This window comes from Oncorhynchus tshawytscha, linkage group LG11, assembly GCF_018296145.1.
Source record: "Oncorhynchus tshawytscha isolate Ot180627B linkage group LG11, Otsh_v2.0, whole genome shotgun sequence".
Taxonomy (NCBI): domain Eukaryota; kingdom Metazoa; phylum Chordata; class Actinopteri; order Salmoniformes; family Salmonidae; genus Oncorhynchus; species Oncorhynchus tshawytscha.
Window position 1 is genome coordinate 55918565 of NC_056439.1, and position 23445 is coordinate 55942009.

At 44.2% G+C, this 23445-nt stretch overlaps 1 protein-coding gene across 1 annotated transcript in view; it reads right to left on the reverse strand.

Moving 5' to 3' along the window:
* LOC112236362 (attractin) overlaps positions 1-23445 on the reverse strand; it is a 210999-nt gene that overhangs the window by 140434 nt on the left and 47120 nt on the right. The window contains 5 exon segments of the mRNA XM_042330405.1: positions 2441-2595; positions 11099-11282; positions 13848-14097; positions 15884-15974; positions 20556-20724. Of these exon segments, the coding sequence (XP_042186339.1) occupies positions 2441-2595; positions 11099-11282; positions 13848-14097; positions 15884-15974; positions 20556-20724 (849 nt within the window).

Below are 23445 nucleotides of genomic sequence, written 5' to 3' on the forward strand. Positions count from 1 at the left end.
AGAGGACATGAATACATCCACTAACGTAGAGGACATGAATACATTCACTAACAACACAGAGGACATGAATACATCCACTAACAACACAGGGGACATGAATACATCCACTAACAACACAGAGGACATTAACACATCCACTAACGTAGAGGACATGAATACATCCACTAACGTAGAGGACATGAATACATTCACTAACAACGACCACTGTCCCAACTGGACTAGATAGATAAGTACATATACTGATACAATGTACTTCTCATCCAACACCACAAGGAACAAATGAATGTTTGAACAAGTTCTTCTTGGCCATGGGCATCACTGGCCCAGTCTGGCTGCCACCAGCCCACCAATGCCCCCTGCAGATTTTCAGGTATTCTCTGACTGGTAGACAATATTGTCACTATGAATGGTGGATAGAGCAACACTGAAGCATGCATGAGAGCACCAGCTGTTCCGGACGACTTAAAACCTGGACCTTTAAACCTGGACAAAAAGAACACCTACGTGAGAATGCTGTTCATTGACTACAGCTCAGCGTTCAACACCATAGTGACCTCCAAGCTCATCACAAAGCTAAAGACCCTGGGACTAAACACCTCCCTTTTCAACTGGATCCTGGACTTTGACGGGCCACCCCCAGGTGGTGAGGGTAGGTAACGACACATCTGCCACGCTGATCCTCAACACGGGGGCCCCTCAGGGGTGCGTGCTTAGTCCTCTCCTGTACTCCCTGTTCACCCACGACTGCATGGCCAGGCACAACTCCAACACCATCATTAAGTTTGTAGACAACAACGGTGGTAGGCCTGATCACCAACAGCGATGAAACAGCCTATAGGGAAGAGGTCAGAGACCTGGCCAACTTCTCCCCAAACGTGATCAAGACAAAATGAGATGATCATGGACTACAGGAAAAAGAGCCGAGCATGCTCCCATTCTCATCAACTGTAGACCTGGAGTAGATCGACAACATCAAGATCCTTGGTGTCCACATCAGCAACAAACTATCATGGTCCAAACACACTAAGACAGTCGTAAAGAGGACACGACAATGCATATTCCCCCTCAGGAGATGGAAAAGATTTGTGGCATGGATCCTCAGATCCTCAAACAGTTCTACAGCTGCACCGTCGAGAGCATCCTGACTGGTTGCATCACCGCCTGATATGGCAACTGCTCAGGCATCCGACCGCAAGGGTAGTGGGTACAGCCCAGAACATCACCGGGGCCAAGCTTCCTGCCATCCAGGACCTCTATACCAGGCGGTGTCAGAGGAAAGCCCTGAACATCACTGGTGCCAAGCTTCCTGCCATCCAGGACCTCTATACAAGGCGGTGTCAGAGGAAAGCCCTGAACATCCCTGGTGCCAAGCTTCCTGCCATCCAGGACCTCTATACCAGGCGGTGTCAGAGGAAAGCCCTGAACATCCCTGGTGCCAAGCTTCCTGCCATCCAGGACCTCTATACCAGGCGGTGTCAGAGGAAAGCCCTGAACATCCCTGGTGCCAAGCTTCCTGCCATCCAGGACCTCTATACCAGGCGGTGTCAGTGGAAGGCCCTTTACATTTCTAAAGGCAGTTACCCAAGTCCTAGAATGTTCTCTTTGCTACCGCAGGGCAAGCGGTACAGGAGCGCCAAGTCTAAGTCCAATTTGTTTTATTTGATTTCAGGACAAGAGATCAGTCTCTGCTGTTGTTTTAATGAACTAACAAGTCATTTCCCCACGTGGGATGATTAGAATGGAGGACAAGAGATCAGTCTCTGCTGTTGTTTTAATGAACTAACAAGTCATTTCCCCACGTGGGATGATTAGAATGGAGGACAAGAGATCAGTCTCTGCTGTTGTTTTAATGAACTAACAAGTCATTTCCCCACGTGGGATGATTAGAATGGAGGACAAGAGATCAGTCTCTGCTGTTGTTTTAATGAACTAACAAGTCATTCCCCCACGTGGGATGATTAGAATGGAGGACAAGAGATCAGTCTCTGCTGTTGTTTTAATGAACTAACAAGTCATTTCCCCACGTGGGATGATTAGAATGGAGGACAAGAGATCAGTCTCTGCTGTTGTTTTAATGAACTAACAAGTCATTTCCCCACGTGGGATGATTAGAATGGAGGACAAGAGATCAGTCTCTGCTGTTGTTTTAATGAACTAACAAGTCATTTCCCCACGTGGGATGATTAGAATGGAGGACAAGAGATCAGTCTCTGCTGTTGTTTTAATGAACTAACACACTTTAGAATGATATGTGGTGTTTTTGAGAGGATATTAATGGCCAAATAATCTGTCACTGCCCAGGATGTAGGCCATTAAGTCTGTGCTGTTATGACTGTGTGCGTTATGAGGCTGTCACGCCCCCTGGTTGTATGTCTGTGGCGTGCTCATCTTGTAATGAAGGATTTATGAGTGGTTATTACAGGTTAAGGCTGTCACGTACCCAGGTCATAGGCCATGAAGTCCGAGGAGAAGCACTTGGCGCCGTGGCTCATGGACGTGTCGTTGTGAGTGTTTCCTCCAAACACCAGCATGGTTCCGCTAACGATGACCGCCGTGTGGAGGTACCGGAAGAACCCGCTGTCCTTTAGAACTGTCCTGGAAACACACAGAATCATTGAGAACATCAGCAGGAGAACAGATACAATGTGTCCCTCAAATGGTCCCCTATTCCCTATGGGCCCTGGACAAACCTAATGCACTATATAAAGAATAGAACACCCTATTCCCTATGGGCCCTGGACAAACCTAGTGCACTATATAAAGAATAGAACACCCTATTCCCTATGGGCCCTGGACAAACCTAATGCACTATATAAAGAATAGAACATCCTATTCCCTATGGGCCCTGGACAAACCTAGTGCACTATATAAAGAATAGAACACCCTATTCCCTATGGGCCCTGGACAAACCTAGTGCACTATATAAAGAATTGGACACACATATGGGCGGCTGGTAGCCTAGTGGTTAGAGCGTTGGGCCATTAACCAAAAGGTTGCTAGATCAAATCCCTGAGCTGACAAGGTAAAACTCTGTCGTCCTGCCCCTGAACAAGGCAGTTAACCCACTGTTCCTTGGTAGGCTGTCATTGTAAATAAGAATTAGTTCTTAACTGACTTGCCTAGTAAAAAAAAAAAAAGGTAAAATAAAAAATATACCATCAACACCGCCAGGTACATTAATTAACAGTAATACAGTATCTACACAGAGGGAACGCATGAAAACCGTGGTTACTACAGTGTAGGTAATGTGTTAAACACTTACTATAGAAAGCAGACCCATATGAGATTAGAGGCAGACCCATATGAGATTAGAGCCAGACCCATATGAGATTAGAGGCAGACCCATATGAGATTAGAGGCAGACCCATATGAGATTAGAGGCAGACCCATATGAGATTAGAGGCAGACCCATATGAGATTAGAGGCAGACCCATATGAGATTAGAGCCAGACCCATATGAGATTAGAGGCAGACCCATATGAGATTAGAGGCCAGACCCATATGAGATTAGAGCCAGACCCATATGAGATTGTTGGATCCGATACCGATCACGATCTGCCAATATTATTATAGGTGGAACAACAAATGTAAATGTTTTCTGTAGGGATTGAAACTCAACTCTGACGGGTGGGTTATATGTCCAGTTTTACCGTAGAGCGTGCCAGGCAAGACTGGTTTTTAGCCATGTAAAGAGTGCCCTCTTCAGGATAAATAATGAAATGCAAAAACAAAATAAAATTCCATGAAGAACGGCTTTTTCTTCGCATTTTATATCAGCCCTTTTAAATGCTGACACAGTATCAGCCAATGGTATCTGTCAACCGATGAATCGGTCGGGCTCTGCTGTTAATATGGACGTATGAACAGAGTTTATTCACAGATTAGTTGAACGTCCTTGTAGTTCGTCGCTCTGGATCAGAGCGTGTGGATAACAATATCTGACAAATAACTGCATTATATAATGGAGGCTAAAAGTCATACAAACACCCTCAAAAGAGGTCTTCGCTGAAACTTAAAGGACTAGTTCACTATTTTACAACTTGATGTTAGATGGTTCCTCACCCCAATTTGACATTTTGACTGTTCGAGTACATAAAGCATAAAGGCCCACACCATAAACAAATGTGTGCATTTATCTACACTGAGTGTACAAAACATAAAGAACACCTTCCACACATGCGCGCGCACCACACCTTCCTCACATGTGGAGTAAGTCAAGGGGTATGAATACTTTCTGAAGGCACTGTAAGCCTACAGGAAAGTGTGCCCCTCAGGCCTGGAAGAAAGCAAAAGTAATTCTGCTACCAAAGAATAGCAAAGCACCCTTCACTGGCTTAAACAGCAGACCAAGCAGCCTATTAGCAACCCTTAGTGGGAAAAAAATGGACCAAATACAATGCTATTTCATAGTAAATAAAATAACAGATTTTCAGCACATTTGTAGGGAAGGCCATTCAACATGTACGGCACTTACACAAATGACTGAAATTGATAATAAAAAGATTGTGGGAGCTATTTTGTTAGACTTCAGTGTAGCTTTTGACATTAACGGTCTGCTGGTGCAATGTAGGTGTTATGGCTTTACATTCCCTGATATAATGTAGATGAAGAGTTACCTGTCTAACAGAACACAGAGGGTGTTCTTTAATGGAAGCCTCTTCAACATAATCTAGGTAGAGTCAGGCATTCCCCAGGGCAGCTGTCTAGGCCCCTTACTTTTTAAAATCTTTACTAAATGACCTGACACTTGCACTCAGTAAAGCCTGTGTGTCTATGTATGCTGAACAACACTATCAACAAGGCAGGTCCTACAGGCCCTAGTTTCTACCTTCTTAACAACACTATCAACAAGGCAGGTCCTACAGGTCCTGGTTTCTACCTTCTTAACAACACTAATCAACAAGGCAGGTCCGACAGGCCCTAGTTTCTACCTTCTTAACAACACTATCAACAAGGCAGGTCCTACAGGCCATAGTTTCTACCTTCTTAACAACACTATCAACAAGGCAGGTCCTACAGGCCCTGGTTTCTACCTTAACAACACTATCAACAAGGCAGGTCCTACAGGCCCTGGTTTCTACCTTCTTAACAACACTATCAACAAGGCAGGTCCTTCAGGCCCTAGTTTCTGCCTTCTTAACAACACTATCAACAAGGCAGGTCCTACAGGCCCTGGTTTCTACCTTAACCACACTATCATCAAGGCAGGTCCTACAGGCCCTGCTTTCTACCTTCTTAACAACACTATCAACAAGGCAGGTCCTACAGGCCCTAGTTTCTACCTTCTTAACAACACGATCAACAAGGCAGGTCCTACAGGCCCTAGCATCTACCTTCTTAACAACACTATCAACAAGGCAGGTCCTTCAGGCCCTAGTTTCTGCCTTCTTAACAACACTATAAACAAGGCAGGTCCTTCAGGCCCTAGTTTCTGCCTTCTTAACAACACTATCAACAAGGCAGGTCCTACAGGCCCTGGTTATGTCACACCTGGACTAATGTCCAGTTGTGTGCCACAAAGAGGGACTAGATATGCGTGTTAGTCACATGCAATTATTTGATATGATTTTATAGAATGGACAGCACCGTTTCCCCCTCAGGAGGTTGAAAACCCTTTAATGAGTAGGTGTGTCCAAATGTTGGACTGGTACTGTATGTGTGAAATTAGTTTTGATTTAGAATGGACCATTATCATGGACCTGTCAAAACAGGGCCAGCTGGAGAAAAAAAACATGTCATCTATGCACTTAAATAGTGAATGGAGGATGCTTTTCCGTGGTTCATTTTCATGCCAGCCAGGTAGGCTTTACTCCTGTTGTAAAGATAAGCAATGTGCTTCATATTAGGAAAGTTGAGAAATAAATACAGTAGGGTTAGCCTATAGAAAGCTGATGGGATCCTCCTCTTTTAAATAGAGGCCTTCACTTTGTTTTCTCCCGCAATTGCATAGCTATAGAAATGTTGTGTAACATCAGCTCATGGGCTCTCATGAGGTGTTTGATTCGATAATTCAATTTGTATTGATGTCAGAGTGATTAGAGGGACAGATTAGAGTGACGAGTAACAGGCAGTTAAGCATGTTTGTTAGGCTACTACTGACCAGCAGCAGCATCAGAGCTTGGAGAAGCCTAATTACCGTGACTAAAAAGTCACGTGGAATTTGACTGCCTTCCTGACTCGTGACCGCCGGTGTGTCGGTAATACGGTCACCGCAACAGCCCTACCACCAAACAACTATTGATTTAGAACCACGGAGGGTTACCGCAAGCCGCAGAGAAAATAGGAGCTGCCTCCACAATTCCAGCACCATTCAACTGGCTAGCAGAGTATAAAACCTGGTTAGCTGAGGTGATGGCTAGCAGAGTATAAAACCTGGTTAGCTGAGGTGATGGCTAGCAGAGTATAAAACCTGGTTATGTGAGGTGATGGCTAGCAGAGTATAAAACCTGGTTATGTGAGGTGATGGCTAGCAGAGTATAAAACCTGGTTATGTGAGGTGATGGCTAGCAGAGTATAAAACCTGGTTCTGTGAGGTGATGGCTAGCAGAGTATAAAACCTGGTTATGTGAGGTGATGGCTATCAGAGTATAAAACCTGGTTATGTGAGGTGATGGCTATCAGAGTATAAAACCTGGTTATGTGAGGTGATGGCTATCAGAGTATAAAACCTGGTTATGTGAGGTGATGGCTATCAGAGTATAAAACCTGGTTATGTGAGGTGATGGCTATCAGAGTATAAAACCTGGTTATGTGAGGTGATGGCTATCAGAGTATAAAACCTGGTTATGTGAGGTGATGGCTATCAGAGTATAAAACCTGGTTATGTGAGGTGATGGCTATCAGAGTATAAAACCTGGTTATGTGAGGTGATGGCTATCAGAGTATAAAACCTGGTTATGTGAGGTGATGGCTATCAGAGTATAAAACCTGGTTAGGTGAGGTGATGGCTATCAGAGTATAAAACCTGGTTAGGTGAGGTGATGGCTATCAGAGTATAAAACCTGGTTAGCTGAGGTGATGGCTATCAGAGTATAAAACCTGGTTAGCTGAGGTGATGGCTATCAGAGTATAAAACCTGGTTATGTGAGGTGATGGCTATCAGAGTATAAAACCTGGTTATGTGAGGTGATGGCTATCAGAGTATAAAACCTGGTTATGTGAGGTGATGGCTATCAGAGTATAAAACCTGGTTAGGTGAGGTGATGGCTATCAGAGTATAAAACCTGGTTAGCTGAGGTGATGGCTATCAGAGTATAAAACCTGGTTATGTGAGGTGATGGCTATCAGAGTATAAAACCTGGTTATGTGAGGTGATGGCTATCAGAGTATAAAACCTGGTTATGTGAGGTGATGGCTATCAGAGTATAAAACCTGGTTAGCTGAGGTGATGGCTATCAGAGTATAAAACCTGGTTAGGTGAGGTGATGGCTATCAGAGTATAAAACCTGGTTAGGTGAGGTGATGGCTATCAGAGTATAAAACCTGGTTATGTGAGGTGATGGCTATCAGAGTATAAAACCTGGTTATGTGAGGTGATGGCTATCAGAGTATAAAACCTGGTTATGTGAGGTGATGGCTATCAGAGTATAAAACCTGGTTAGCTGAGGTGATGGCTATCAGAGTATAAAACCTGGTTAGGTGAGGTGATGGCTATCAGAGTATAAAACCTGGTTAGGTGAGGTGATGGCTATCAGAGTATAAAACCTGGTTATGTGAGGTGATGGCTATCAGAGTATAAAACCTGGTTATGTGAGGTGATGGCTATCAGAGTATAAAACCTGGTTAGGTGAGGTGATGGCTATCAGAGTATAAAACCTGGTTATGTGAGGTGATGGCTATCAGAGTATAAAACCTGGTTATGTGAGGTGATGGCTATCAGAGTATAAAACCTGGTTAGTTGAGGTGATGGCTATCAGAGTATAAAACCTGGTTAGGTGAGGTGATGGCTATCAGAGTATAAAACCTGGTTATGTGAGGTGATGGCTATCAGAGTATAAAACCTGGTTATGTGAGGTGATGGCTAGCAGAGTATAAAACCTGGTTAGGTGAGGTGATGGCTAGCAGAGTATAAAACCTGGTTATGTGAGGTGATGGCTAGCAGAGTATAAAACCTGGTTAGGTGAGGTGATGGCTAGCAGAGTATAAAACCTGGTTAGGTGAGGTGATGGCTATCAGAGTATAAAACCTGGTTATGTGAGGTGATGGCTAGCAGAGTATAAAACCTGGTTATGTGAGGTGATGGCTAGCAGAGTATAAAACCTGGTTATGTGAGGTGATGGCTATCAGAGTATAAAACCTGGTTATGTGAGGTGATGGCTAGCAGAGTATAAAACCTGGTTAGGTGAGGTGATGGCTAGCAGAGTATAAAACCTGGTTAGGTGAGGTGATGGCTAGCAGAGTATAAAACCTGGTTAGGTGAGGTGATGGCTATCAGAGTATAAAACCTGGTTAGGTGAGGTGATGGCTATCAGAGTATAAAACCTGGTTAGGTGAGGTGATGGCTAGCAGAGTATAAAACCTGGTTATGTGAGGTGATGGCTAGCAGAGTATAAAACCTGGTTAGGTGAGGTGATGGCTATCAGAGTATAAAACCTGGTTAGGTGAGGTGATGGCTATCAGAGTATAAAACCTGGTTAGGTGAGGTGATGGCTATCAGAGTATAAAACCTGGTTATGTGAGGTGATGGCTAGCAGAGTATAAAACCTGGTTAGGTGAGGTGATGGCTATCAGAGTATAAAACCTGGTTATGTGAGGTGATGGCTAGCAGAGTATAAAACCTGGTTAGGTGAGGTGATGGCTAGCAGAGTATAAAACCTGGTTAGGTGAGGTGATGGCTAGCAGAGTATAAAACCTGGTTATGTGAGGTGATGGCTAGCAGAGTAGAACACTTGAAAAAGAAAAGTGGAGCCTCACCAAGAGCTCAGATGCAATCATTTAATATCCAACGTTTGGACAGGCAAGCTGTCTTCATCAGGGTACAATGAAAACACTGCAGGTCACTAGTTTTTATAGTTTGAAAGGACACACACAAGTGTAATCATGGCCGGGCGTGGCATGATATCATTGGCTGATTTATAGATATAAATAGAACATGTAAAAAGCATGAATGGATAACATACGATCCCAATGTGGCTACATAGACCTACAAACATGAATCATAACGTTAGCTAGTTAACATTAGCCTTCTACATCTAGCTACATATTGAACCAACATCCTCTCAGGTCAGGGGCACAACAATGTATGAATTAATGGTTGGATAAGAATCACCGTCATAATCATTGGCCAGTACGTAAAATTAAGTAAAACCCCAAGTCCCTATCTCCATCAACGGTTCATTTAGGAAAGGGACCATGAGATGCACCAATTCAAGTTTTTCTGTCAATGACGTTTGCTCTCAATGCGATTTGGTCGGAGTGACACCAAATCCAAACTGGCTTCCTTTGACACTTTTTTTTGGTGCACCAGGACCATTTACAGTTGAGCACAATGCCGATTGGCTATTTATTTTATTTTTTATGTAATCAAGGGAGGCCAGATGCTCGTTGCTTCCCTAGCATTCAATGCTACGTGCGGCAACAATGCCATTCTCGTTTGGACCAGACAGTATCAGATAGAGGGCCTACACATAGAGAGACAGAGGGGTGTCGTCTTGCTGGCTCGGATGCTTTCTCCGGTGAGATACACTCAGCTTCATGCGAATTGAAAAAAGATTAAACAGAGACGAAAGAGAAATATTTTTTTCCTTCTTCCCTTGGCAGCCACTGCATAGAACACCTGCTACAATAATGGGTCGACAGGCACAATGGATGACATTTCAGACAATTTTAAAAAGTATCTTTTCAGACAGTAGAATTCTGCTCAGGCATAGAATGTTCTACTGTTTCCCTGACAACAATAAACATTGCTGATTGACGTGTTGTTGTGTTGTCTAAGCAGTGTTTTATGGTAGGGTAGATAGATGTTTTCTCTTTCTACTAAATGTATTGGTAAGTCTGTGTGAGTGGTCTGCGAGCAGGCAGCTGGCAGGCAGGCAGCTCGAAATAATCTGATTGACAGTTCTGGTTACCTAGTAATGGACTTCAGCCCCACTTCAGAAGCAGCATTCCTTTACCGACAAGTTGAACGCCCATTCAATGCTTCGAAACTATCACCAGAGAAGGTTTTGTGACGGCATTTAAAAAGCCATAGTGTACACCTTTCAGACAGATAAATGCTGTAGCTGAGGCACTTTCCAGGTGCTACACTTTATATAAGCATATTTATATGCTAAAATATTCTGCCCATATGAACAACATTTCTAGAGGCCACGGCTACAATATTCTGCCCATATGAACAACATTTCTAGAGCCCACGGCTACAATAGTCTGCCCATATGAACAACATTTCTAGAGGCCACGGCTACTATAGTCTGCCCATATGAACAACATTTCTAGAGGCCACGGCTACTATAGTCTGCCCATATGAACAACATTTATAGAGGCCACGGCTACTATAGTCTGCCCATATGAACAACATTTATAAAGGCCACGGCTACTATAGTCTGCCCATATGAACAACATTTCTAGAGGCCACGGCTACTATAGTCTGCCCATATGAACAACATTTATAGAGGCCACGGCTACTATAGTCTGCCCATATGAACAACATTTCTAGAGGCCACGGCTACTATAGTCTGCCCATATGAACAACATTTCTAGAGGCCACGGCTACAATAGTCTGCCCATATGAACAACATTTCTAGAGGCCACGGCTACTATAGTCTGCCCATATGAACAACATTTCTAGAGGCCACGGCTACAATAGTCTGCCCATATGAACAACATTTCTAGAGGCCATAACAATGTGTAGCCATACATAATTTAATAAAAAGCACCAAACATACACATTTAATAAACAGATGAACATGAACACAATCAGGCAATAGGCTACAGCTGGCTTCACAGCCTCCCTGCGGAACCCAATGTATTGTAGCCTCACCCGGATGAAAGAGTAGTGAATAATGAGTTGGCTTCTGCTGTAGTGTTCAGGGTCAAATATTAAACGTTGTGTCAGTGCTTCGGTTCAGGCGCTACTCTGTTCAGGCAGGCGTTTACTCACCATCGGCTGCGGTCCACGTCGTACTTGTACAGGTCTCCAGACAGGCCGTACTTGTTAGCGCTGAAGGCCTTGTACCCTCCGTGGATGTAGATGGCCCGGGAGGAGGGGTCAAACACACTGCTGTGGCCGTACCCTCCCTGCACCAGGGCTCCATCTGTAACCACGGCACGCCACGTGTTCCTAGCTGGAGCAGTCACAGAACACAACGTAAGGTCTACATACATTGCATTCGGGAAAGTATTCAGACCCTTTTCCAATTTGTTACGTTACAGCCTTATTCTTTCTCAATCTACACACAATACCCCGTAATGACAATGCAAAAACAGGTTTTCAGAAATGTATGTAAAGTTATCAAAAATATCACATTCACAAAAGTATTCAGACCCTTTTCTCACTACTTTGTTGAAGCATCTTTGGCAGCGATTACAGCCTTGACTCTTCTTGGGTATGAAGATACAAGCTTGGCACACCTGTATTTGGTGAGTTTCTCCCATTCTTCTCTGCGGATCCTCTCAAGCTCTGTCAGGTTGGATGGGGAGCGTCACTGCACAGCTATTTTCAGGTCTCTCCAGAGATGTTCGATCAGGGTCAAGTCCAAGCTCTGGCTGGGCCACTCAAGGGCATTCAGAGAATTGTCCAGAAGCCACTTCTCCATTGTCTTGGCTTCTCCGTTGCCCACAGCATGATGCTGCCACCGCCATGCTTCACCGTAGGGATGGTGCCAGGCTTCCTCCAGACGTGACACTTGGCATTCAGGACAAAGAGTTCAATCTTGGTTTCATCAGACCAGAGAATCTTGTTTCTCATGGTCTGAGATTAAGGTGCCTTTTGGCCAATTCCAAGGGGGCTGTCATCTGCCTTTTAATGAGGAGTGGCCACTGTGTTCTTGGGGACCTTCAATGCTTCAGAAATGTTTTGGTACCCTTCCCCAGATCTGTACCTTGACAAAATCCTTTCGTCCCGGAGCTCTACGGACAATTCCTTCGACTTCATGGCTTGGTATTTGCTCTGACATGCCCTGTCAACAGTGGGACCTTATATAGACAGGTGTGTGCCTTTCCAAATCATGTCAGGTGTATCTCACTGATCATCCCTAAAGCCAACACCTCATTTGGCCGCCTTTCCTTCCAGTTCTCTGCTGCCTATGACTGGAACGAATTGCAAAAATCGCTGAAGTTGGAGACTTTTATCTCCCTCACCAACTTCAAACATCTGCTATCTGAGCAGCTAACCGATCGCTGCAGCTGTACATAGTCTATCGGTAAATAGCCCACCCATTTTTACCTACCTCATCCCCATACTGTTTTTATATATTTACTTTTCTGCTCTTTTGCACACCAATATCTCTACCTGTACATGACCATCTGATCATTTATCACTCCAGTGTTAATCTGCAAAATTGTAATTATTTGCCTACCTCCTCATGCCTGTTGCACACAATGTATATAGACTCCCCTTTTTTTTCAACTGTGTTATTGACTTGTTAATTGTTTACTCCATGTGTAACTCTGTGTTGTCTGTTCACACTGCTATGCTTTATCTTGGCCAGGTCGCAGTTGTAAATGAGAACTTGTTCTCAACTAGCCTACCTGGTTAAATAAAAGTGAAATAAAAAATAAAAAAAAATAAAAAAATGTCCAATCAATTGAATTTACCACAGGTGAACTCCAATCAAGTTGTAGAAACATCTCAAGGATGATCATTGGAAACAGGATGCACCTGAGCTTTATTTTGAGTTTCACAGCAAAGGGCCTGAAAACTTATGTAAATAAGGTATTTCTGTTTTTTATTTTTAATAAATTTGCCAAAATGTCTAAAAACGGCTCCGAATGCACTGTGTAGCATAACATAACTGTAATCCACTTTGTTAGCTGAAACAATAACAGAACGGTCAGGGATCTGGCTTTAGGGGATCAAACACATTTAATGATACTACATAACAGAACGGTCAGGGATCTGGCTTTAGAGATGGATAGGAACATTAACCAGCTGTTCAGGAGGGATATCACACCTGGCACAAATTATTGTCTAATTCTGTTTTTACTGCTGAGGGGTGCCCTATACCTGTACCCAGAGAGGAGTAGTTCAGTCTGGGTACAGGGGGTGGCTTGGGGAGGGCCCTGACCTTAAAGATCTCATCCAGGCCTGTCTGTTTGACTCCTAGTACCGTGCTTGCTGTGGTGATAATCCTTCTCAGCATATTTCTCTGGCTGACAGTGTAGACCGGGTGAATTGATACACCATCCAAAGTGTAGTTAATAACTTCACCACACTCAAAAGGATATTCAATGTCTGCTTTTTTTACCCATCTACCATTGGAAAACCTCCCTGGTCTTTGTGGTTGAATCTGTGTTAGAAATTCACTGCTCGACTGAGGGACCTTACAGATAATTGAGGTACAGAGATGAGTCCTTCAAACATCATGTTAAACACCATTACTGCACACAGTGAGTCCATGTAACTTATGTGATTTGTTAAGCAAAGTTTCACTCCTGAACTTATTTAGGCTTGCCATAACAAAATGGGTTGAATACTTCTGACTCAAGACATTTCAGCTTTTCATTTTTAATTAATTTGTAAACATTTGTAAAAACATAATTGCACATTGGCATTATGGGGTAATTGTGTGTTAGGGTTAGGCCAGTGACAAAAAACATCTCAATAAATCCATTTTAAATTCAGGCTAGAAGAACAAAATGTAGAATAAGTCAAAGGGTGTGAATACATCATCATCATCACCACCACTCACCGATGTCATACTGCTGCACCTGGCTGATGTATCCATATAGAGGGCAGTGTCCAAAGAGGACCAGCATGACCGCACTACCTCCCTCCAGCAGGGGGGGCACTACATGAGCAGAGTGTCCCACCACGGCCCACTGTTCCTGGGCTCCAGCGGAGAGGGACACCCAGGTCTGGTTCTGGATGTGGAACACCCACAGCTGGCTGGTCACGTTGCCAGTAGAGTCTATCTTTCCTCCGTACATGTAGATCTTTCCCTGGGTTTAGAGGAGGAACAGGACGTTAGAGGAGGAGGAACAGGACGTTAGAGGAGGAGGAACAGGACGTTAGAGGAGGAGGAACAGGACGTTAGAGAGGAGGAACAGGACGTTAGAGAGGTGGAACAGGACGTTAGAGAGGTGGAACAGGACGTTAGAGAGGAGGAACAGGACGTTAGAGAGGAGGAACAGGACGTTAGAGAGGTGGAACAGGACGTTAGAGAGGTGGAACAGGACGTTAGAGGAGGAGGAACAGGACGTTAGAGAGGTGGAACAGGACGTTAGAGGAGGAGGAACAGGACGTTAGAGAGGTGGAACAGGACGTTAGAGAGGTGGAACAGGACGTTAGAGAGGTGGAACAGGACGTTAGAGAGGTGGAACAGGACGTTAGAGGAGGAGGAACAGGACGTTAGAGGAGGAGGAACAGGACGTTAGAGGAGGAGGAACAGGACGTTAGAGGAGGAGGAACAGGACGTTAGAGAGGTGGAACAGGACGTTAGAGAGGTGGAACAGGACGTTAGAGGAGGAGGAACAGGACGTTAGAGGAGGAGGAACAGGACGTTAGAGGAGGAGGAACAGGACGTTAGAGGAGGAGGAACAGGACGTTAGAGGAGGAGGAACAGGACGTTAGAGAGGAGGAACAGGACGTTAGAGAGGTGGAACAGGACGTTAGAGAGGTGGAACAGGACGTTAGAGGAGGAGGAACAGGACGTTAGAGGAGGAACAGGACGTTAGAGGAGGAACAGGACGTTAGAGGAGGAGGAACAGGACGTTAGAGAGGAGGAACAGGACGTTAGAGAGGTGGAACAGGACGTTAGAGAGGTGGAACAGGACGTTAGAGAGGTGGAACAGGACGTTAGAGGAGGAGGAACAGGACGTTAGAGGAGGAACAGGACGTTAGAGGAGGAACAGGACGTTAGAGGAGGAGGAACAGGACGTTAGAGGAGGAGGAACAGGACGTTAGAGGAGGAGGAACAGGACGTTAGAGGAGGAGGAACAGGACGTTAGAGGAGGAGGAACAGGACGTTAGAGGAGGAGGAACAGGACGTTAGAGGAGGAGGAACAGGACGTTAGAGGAGGAGGAACAGGACGTTAGAGGAGGAGGAACAGGACGTTAGAGAGGTGGAACAGGACGTTAGAGAGGTGGAACAGGACGTTAGAGAGGTGGAACAGGACGTTAGAGAGGTGGAACAGGACGTTAGAGAGGTGGAACAGGACGTTAGAGAGGTGGAACAGGACGTTAGAGGAGGAGGAACAGGACGTTAGAGAGGAGGAACAGGGACGTTAGAGGAGGAGGAACAGGGACGTTAGAGGAGGAGGAACAGGACGTTAGAGGAGGAGGAACAGGACGTTAGAGGAGGAGGAACAGGACGTTAGAGGAGGAGGAACAGGACGTTAGAGGAGGTGGAACAGGACGTTAGAGGAGGAGGAACAGGACGTTAGAGGAGGAGGAACAGGACGTTAGAGAGGAGGAACAGGACGTTAGAGAGGAGGAACAGGACGTTAGAGAGGAGGAACAGGACGTTAGAGAGGAGGACAAGACATGACAGCTCATTGCTTAACCTTAAATGCTCACTGTTGATAATGGTCAGAGGGTTTGGAGAGATGTATTGAGAATGAATAAATGCTTGAGATAAAGAACATTTCTTCAGTATCACAGATGCAGACAGTGAACCCAAACCCAAGACCCACATTCTGAACAACCAGGGTATAACAGGGAAATACTATTGTTATTACTTCAATGTTTCTACATCATGACTAGCTAACATGCCTCTAGAACACATACCTCATGTAGTGCCAGAGAGTGTCCGTATCGTCCCATGACGGAGTTGACAGAGCGGTTGAGAGACAGCCAGCGATGGGAGCTGAGGTTATACCTGGGAGGAGAGAGAGAAGATCAGGACCACTGAGCATCAAAGGCAAAACCAGGTAGGCCAGACCCAGGTAGGCCAGGACCAGGTAGGCCAGGACCAGGTAGGGGTTTGGTCACAGATAAGGTTCTCCATTGAGTCCACTCCCTTGTCCAGGACTAGGCTTAATGTGTGTCTGGGAAACCTAGCCGTTGAGTACAGGATGAAAAACCGGCACCTCTTTCAGAGGCCACTTATAAGGGGACATTGTTTTCCATGGTCCATCAAGCCGGATAGGAACAACTGTCCTGGTACAGAGCTGAAATGTAATACACACAGCTAATATGTGATATCATGATGTCCAGTATTATTTACTTTTGACCCCTTTTTCATGATATCGTATTGGTAGTTACAGTCTTGTCTCATCGCTGCAACTCCCGTACGGACTCGGGAGAGGTGAAGGTCGAGAGCCGCTGGTCCTCAGAAACACAACCCAACCAAGCCGCACTGCTTCTTGACACAATGCCCACTTAATCAGGAAGCCAGCCGCACCAATGTTTCAGAGAAAACACTGTGCACCTGGCAATCTTGTAATGAAGTAGACTGAGAACAACAAGAAGATGGGACCAGGGCTGTCTGGAACAATGTCACAAGTCATGGAAACCGAAGGCAGCGGACGGGTGTAACTGCGAGAGGTTCGGATCAGATTGACATAAGGAATAGCTTCGATGCACTGGTGCCTGATCTACCTGCACCTTCATCACTGCCTGTGTCTGCTGTGCTGGCTGCTACTAAGCTGACTCCAGCAGTGGCTTTGTTGTTGAGTTTGCCTCCTTTCCCTCTCTCTGGATCTGATGGGGCACTGCATGCTGTGGGAGGTCTGGACCTATCGGTGCCTGGACCTATCGGTGCCTGGACCTATCGGTGCCTGGACCTATCGGTGCCTGGACCTATCGCCTGCAGCAGCAGGCATACACTATCCTGCTTCTCGTGGACCCGTGAAAGATTCAACGAATTGTGTGAGGGGTAGGAATGAGCGTATTTCTCGATTCCCATCTCCTGCCGTTATATTGGGCAGTTCAATGGTGATAAATGTCTCAGTCCCTGAAGTAAAAACATTGCGCTATCCAGGAGCACCTACATCAGGACATCAATAAGCTGCTCCCAAACATTATAAACCTGTCTGTCCAATTGATTATCCAGCGATATAGGATGGACGTGTTTTTAGTCCCATTGATTATCCAGCCAAAAGTACAGATGGCTCATCGCTTGACCAGATCTCCTTCCTTCTTCTCAGTCTCTTTCTCCTGCGAATGACGGGGATGAGGGCCTGTTCAGCTGTCTGAAATAAATCCCTCTCGTCCGACTCATTAATTAAAAATTATTCGTCCAATTCAAGGTGAGTAATCACTGTGCAGAAGCTCTTTCCGGTCATAAGAGACGGTAGCAGCAACATGATGTACAAAATAAAAAACAGCACGGCTTGGTTAAGAACCAATAAAACGGCTCATCTCCGGCGCCATTTGTTTGGTCATCTGTGAAATCAACATGGAGGTATATTTTCTGGGTGATTTCAATATTAGCTTTCATCAAGCTGCACACTCAAGAAAAAACCTGGTTCAGGTTATCAGTCAACCAATCAGGGTAGTTACAAACAGCACAGGAATGAAATCATCAACCTAATCTTTACGACTGTAACCAGTACCTGCAACCTGGTTCAGGTTATCAGTCAACCAACCAGGGTAGTTACAAACAGCACAGGAATGAAATCATCAACCTAATCTTTACGACTGTAACCAGTACCTGCAACCTGGTTCAGGTTATCAGTCAACCAACCAGGGTAGTTACAAACAGCACAGGAATGAAATCATCAACATGTATTGATCACATCTTTACAAATGCTGCAGAAATTTGCTTTAAAACAGTATCCAAATCCATAGGATGTAGTGATCACAATATAGTAGCCATGTCTAGGAAAACCAAAGTTCCAAAGCCTGGGCCTAATATAGTGTATAAGAGGTCACACAATAAGTTTTGTAGTGATTCATATGTTGATGATGTAAAGAATATTTGCTGGTCTGTGGTGTGTAATGAGGAGCAACCAGACGCTGCAATTGCTTATTACAGTTACTAATATCTAATCACCCTTTAAGAAAATTACTAAAGACTTAAATCCCCTTGGATTGATGAGGGTAGAGGCAAAAGGTGAGGCAAATAAGTCTGGCAGCACAACCGATTGGCAAACATACTGCAAATGAAGAATTCATGTGACTCAACTAAATGAAAAATAAACTACACTACGAAACTGAAATAAATGATAAAACAAATGATAATGAATGTAAAGCTTCATTCTTCACAAAACCCTCTGATATTGACAACTACTTTAATTCTTATTGGCAAGATAAGCAAACTTGGGCATGCCAGCCACGCCAGCAACAAACGCTGACACATCCAAGTATATTGGACCAAATTATGAAAAGATAAGAATTGTACTTTTGAACACCGTAAAGTCAGTGTGGAAGAGGTGAATTTTGTTGTTGCTGTCTATCAACAATGACAAGCCACCGGGGTCTGACAATCTGGATGGAAAATTACTGAGGATAATACCGGACGATATTACCACTCATATTTGCCATATCTTCAATTTAAGCCAACTAGAGAGTGTGTTCCCTCAGGCCTGGAGGGAAGCTAAAGTCATTCCTAGCTAAAGTCTACCTAAGAATAGTAAAGCCCCCTTTACTGGCTCAAATAGCCGACCAATCAGCCTGTTATCAACACGTAGTAAACTTCTGGGAAAAATTGTGTTTGACCAGATACAATGCTATTTCACAGTAAACAAATTGACAACAGACTTTCAGCACACTTATAGGGAAGGACATTCAACAAGCACAGCACTTACACAGATGACTGGCTGGGAGAAATTGATGAAAAAATTATTGTTGCGATTGTTTTGTTAGACTTCAGTGCGGCTTTTGACATTATCAATCACACTCTGTTACTGGAAAAACGTATGAGTTATGACTTTACTCCCCCTGCTGTACTGTGGATGAAGAGTTACCTGTCCAACAGAACACAGAGGGTGTTCTTTAATGGAAGCCTCTCAAACAGAATCCAGGTAGAATCAGGAATTCCCCAGGGCAGCTGTCTAGGCCCCTTACTCTTTTCAATCGTATTAATTAAACATTTCAAAAACTAACAGCATTGTATTTGGGACAAATCATTCACTAAACCCTAAACCTCAACCAAATCGTGTAATTAATAATGTTGAAATTGTACAAGTTGAGGTGACTGAACTGCATGGTGTAACCCTGGATTGTAAACTGTCATGGTCAAAACATATAGATACAACAGTAGCTAAGATGGGGAAAAGTCTGTCCATAATAAAGCGCTGCTCTGCCTTCGAATAGCACTATCAACAAGGCAGGGACTCTAGTTTTGTCGCATCTGTTCAGTTGTGTGGTCAGGTGCCACAAAACGGTACTTAGGAAAATTGCAATTGGCTTATAACCGTGCTGCACGGCTGGCCCTTGGATGGACACAGAGAGCTAACATTAATATGTCAATCTCTCCTGGCTCAAAGTGGAGGAGAAATTGACTTCATCACTACTTGTATTTGTGAGAGGTATTGACATGTTGAATGTACCGAGCTGTCTGTTGAGCACACAGCTCAGACACCCATGCATACCCCACAAGACAGGCCACCAGAGGTCTCTTCACAGTCCCCAAGTCCAGAATAGACTATGGCACATGCATACACATGGATTTTGTGTCATAGATATGTGGTAGTAGAGTAGGGACCTGAGGACACACACTTAATGTGTTGTGAAGTCTGTAATTCATGTATTGTAATGTTTTTACAATTGTATAACTGCCTTAATGCTGCTGGACCCCAGGAAGAGTAGCTGCTGCCTTGGCAGGAACTAATGGGGATCCATAATAAACCCCAGGAAGAGTAGCTGCTGCCTTGGCAGGAACTAATGGGGATCCATAATAAACCCCAGGGAGAGTAGCTGCTGCCTTGGCAGGAACTAATGGGGATCCATAATAAACCCCAGGAAGAGTAGCTGCTGCCTTGGCAGGAACTAATGGGGATCCATAATAAACCCCAGGAAGAGTAGCTGCTGCCTTGGCAGGAACTAATGGGGATCCATAATAAACCCCAGGAAGAGTAGCTGCTGCCTTGGCAGGAACTAATGGGGATCCATAATAAACCCCCAGGAAGAGTAGCTGCTGCCTTGGCAGGAACTAATGGGGATCCATAATAAACCCCGGGAAGAGTAGCTGCTGCCTTGGCAGGAACTAATGGGGATCCATAATAAACCCCAGGAAGAGTAGCTGCTGCCTTGACAGGAACTAATGGGGATCCATAATAAACCCCAGGAAGAGTAGCTGCTGCCTTGGCAGGAACTAATGGAGATCCATAATAAACCCCAGGAAGAGTAGCTGCTGCCTTGGCAGGAACTAATGGGGATCCATAATAAACCCCAGGAAGAGTAGCTGCTGCCTTGGCAGGAACTAATGGGGATCCATAATAAACCCCAGGAAGAGTAGCTGCTGCCTTGGCAGGAACTAATGGGGATCCATAATAAATACAAATACAGTACTTACGCTGTAATCATCTGGTAGTCTGAGGAGTTGAAGACGTAACCCCCGACGACCCACATGATCCCCTGGTCCACTACAGCCTTGTGGGAAGCCCTGGCCAGACCTGGGTCGGGGTACTCCTCCCGCTGCCAGAACGAGGAGTTGGCTGGGACAGACAGAGAGCAGTCTGGACCTGATGGGGAAGAGAAGATTAATGAGTGACGTATTAGGTCTCCACGACTAGCCTGGTCGCTACGACTAGCCTTTATATGCAGACTATCACTTAGGAACACCATACATTATATTTAAAAAATAAACATACAGTTGAAGTTGGAAGTTTACATACACTTAGGTTGTAGTCATTAAAATGAGTTTTTCAACCACTCCACAAATTTCTTGTCAACAAACTATAAAGTTTTGGCAAGTCGGTTAGGACTTTGTGCATGACAAGTCATTTTTCCAATAATTGTTTACAGAGCTATTTCAGATTATTATCACTTTTCTTATTTCATAATTCACTGTATCACAATTACAGTGGGTCAGAAGTTTTACATACACTCAGTTGACTGTGCCTTTAAACAGCTTGGAAAATTCCAGAACATGAGGTCATGGCTTTAGAAGCTTCTGATAGGCTAATTGATATCATTGGAGTCAATTGGAGGTGTACCTGTGGATGTATTTCAAGGCCTACCTTCAAACTCAGTGCCTCTTTGCTTGACATCATGGGAAATTCAATAGAAATCAGCCAAGACCTCAGAGAAAACATTGTAGACTTCCACAAGTCTGGTCCATCCTTGGGAGCCATTTCCAAATGCCTGAAGGTACCATGTTCATCTGTACAAACAATAGTACGCAAGTATAAACACCTGAAGGTACCACATTCATCTCTATAGTAGTACGCAAGTATAAACACCTGAAGGTACCACGTTCATCTGTACAAACAACAGTACGCAAGTATAAACACCTGAAGGTACCACGTTCATCTGTATAGTAGTACGCAAGTATAAACACCATTGGACCACGCAGCTGTCATACCGCTCAGGAAGGAGACACATTCTGTCTCCTAGAGATGAACGTACTTTGGTGCGAAAAGTGCAAATCAATCCAGAACAACACCAAAGGACCTTGTGAAGATGCTGGAGGAAACAGGTACAAAAGTATCTATATCCAGAGTAAAATGAGTCCTATATCGACACAACCTGAAAGGCCGCTCAGCAAGGAAGAAGCCACTGCTCCAAAACCGCCATAAAAAGCCAGGCAATGGTTTGCAACTGCACATGGGGACAAAGATGGTACTTTTTGGAGAAATGTCCTCTGGTCTGATGAAACAAAAATGGAACTGTTTGGCCATAATGACCATCGTTATGTTTGGAGGAAAAAGGGGGAGGCTTGCAAGTCAAAGAACACCATCCCAACCGTGAAGCACGGGGGAGGCAGCATCATGTTGTGTGGGTGCTTTGCTGCAGGAGGGACTGGTGCACTTCACAAAATAGATGGCTTCGTAAGGAAGGAAAATTATGTGGATATATTGAAGCAACATCTCAAGACAGTCAGGAAGTTAAAGCTTGGTCGCAAATGGGTCTTCCAAATGGACAATGACCCCAAGCTCACTGGGAATGTGATGAATGAAATAAAAGCTGAAATAAATCATTATCTCTACTATTATTCTGACATTTCACATTCTTAAAATAAAGTGGTGATCCTAACTGACCTAAAACAGGGAATTTTTACTCAGATTAAATGTCAGGAATTGTGGAAAAACTGAGTTTAAATGCATTTGGCTAAGATGTACGTAAACTTCCAACTTCAACTGTAAATATGTTGAAATGGAACCAAATTATTAATGAAACCAAAGTGCTGTATAAAATCAAATCAAATAGCATAGGACACTTAAAATGTTCAAATCAAAATGCTATTGCACAGAAAACTGTGAACAGTCGGATGCACCATAAACTAAAGCATTGATCACTGGGAACGAGATCAGAATGACTGCTTGATCCATAAATTACATCATTAATTAGGTAGCCTACAAAAAACTAAACCAATCCATATGTTCAACTCAAAAGGCCTGATGAACATGACATTCATAATGCAGCCACATCCCGAGGCCCCGGTGCCGACACATTCACAAATTAACCGAAGGTTTAGTATTTTATTTAAAAGCTCTGAAGACGGTAAAATAGTCGTGATCATTTTAAGGAGAACAAACACTTAACCTACATTTGAACACCGCAGAAGCTTCACTATTCGGCATCTTCCCATTTAAGGAGCCTAGTTTTATGGTTTGACTACTTGAAGAGAACTAGGGCCCGTCACTCGCAGTCCACCTCTTCCAATGCATTGTGGGAAAGCCTCTAATTAAATGAAGAGCTGAGCTGAGTGGAATATCATTCAAACGAAAATCTACAAATTCTAAAGTCTATTTGCGTATTCTGAGAATGCGTAGTGAGGTTGTTTCCTGCTATTCGTTGATTTCAGCAGTGCATCCCCATATCTAATGACCAGCTGTTGTCAAAGCCTAAATGAGTATGACATCAGGCATTTAAAGTACACTAGATTATTTTTAAATGTTGCATTCTATTAAACAGTATTTTCCGCATACTCAAACGGCCTATATTAAGGATGCAAGTATGGTTATTAGGACACGCCCACTATCTAAAACCTCATATCTTAACCTTCATAATGAAATAAATGACATCCTGGGACTTCCCCCACCAGGCTGCCAGCTAGAATACTAATGTCCTGTTGAACCCTATTTCACCTCTAAACGAGAGAATGGGTCCATTTGGAGCCTGACAGCATCAATAAGCCTACAGCTGATTATAACGTCTCTCCAGTATTCTGTTGTCCAGGCACCATGACAGTGTAATAAACAGTCTCCATGACAACACGCTGTCAGTGTTCCAAAATTGCA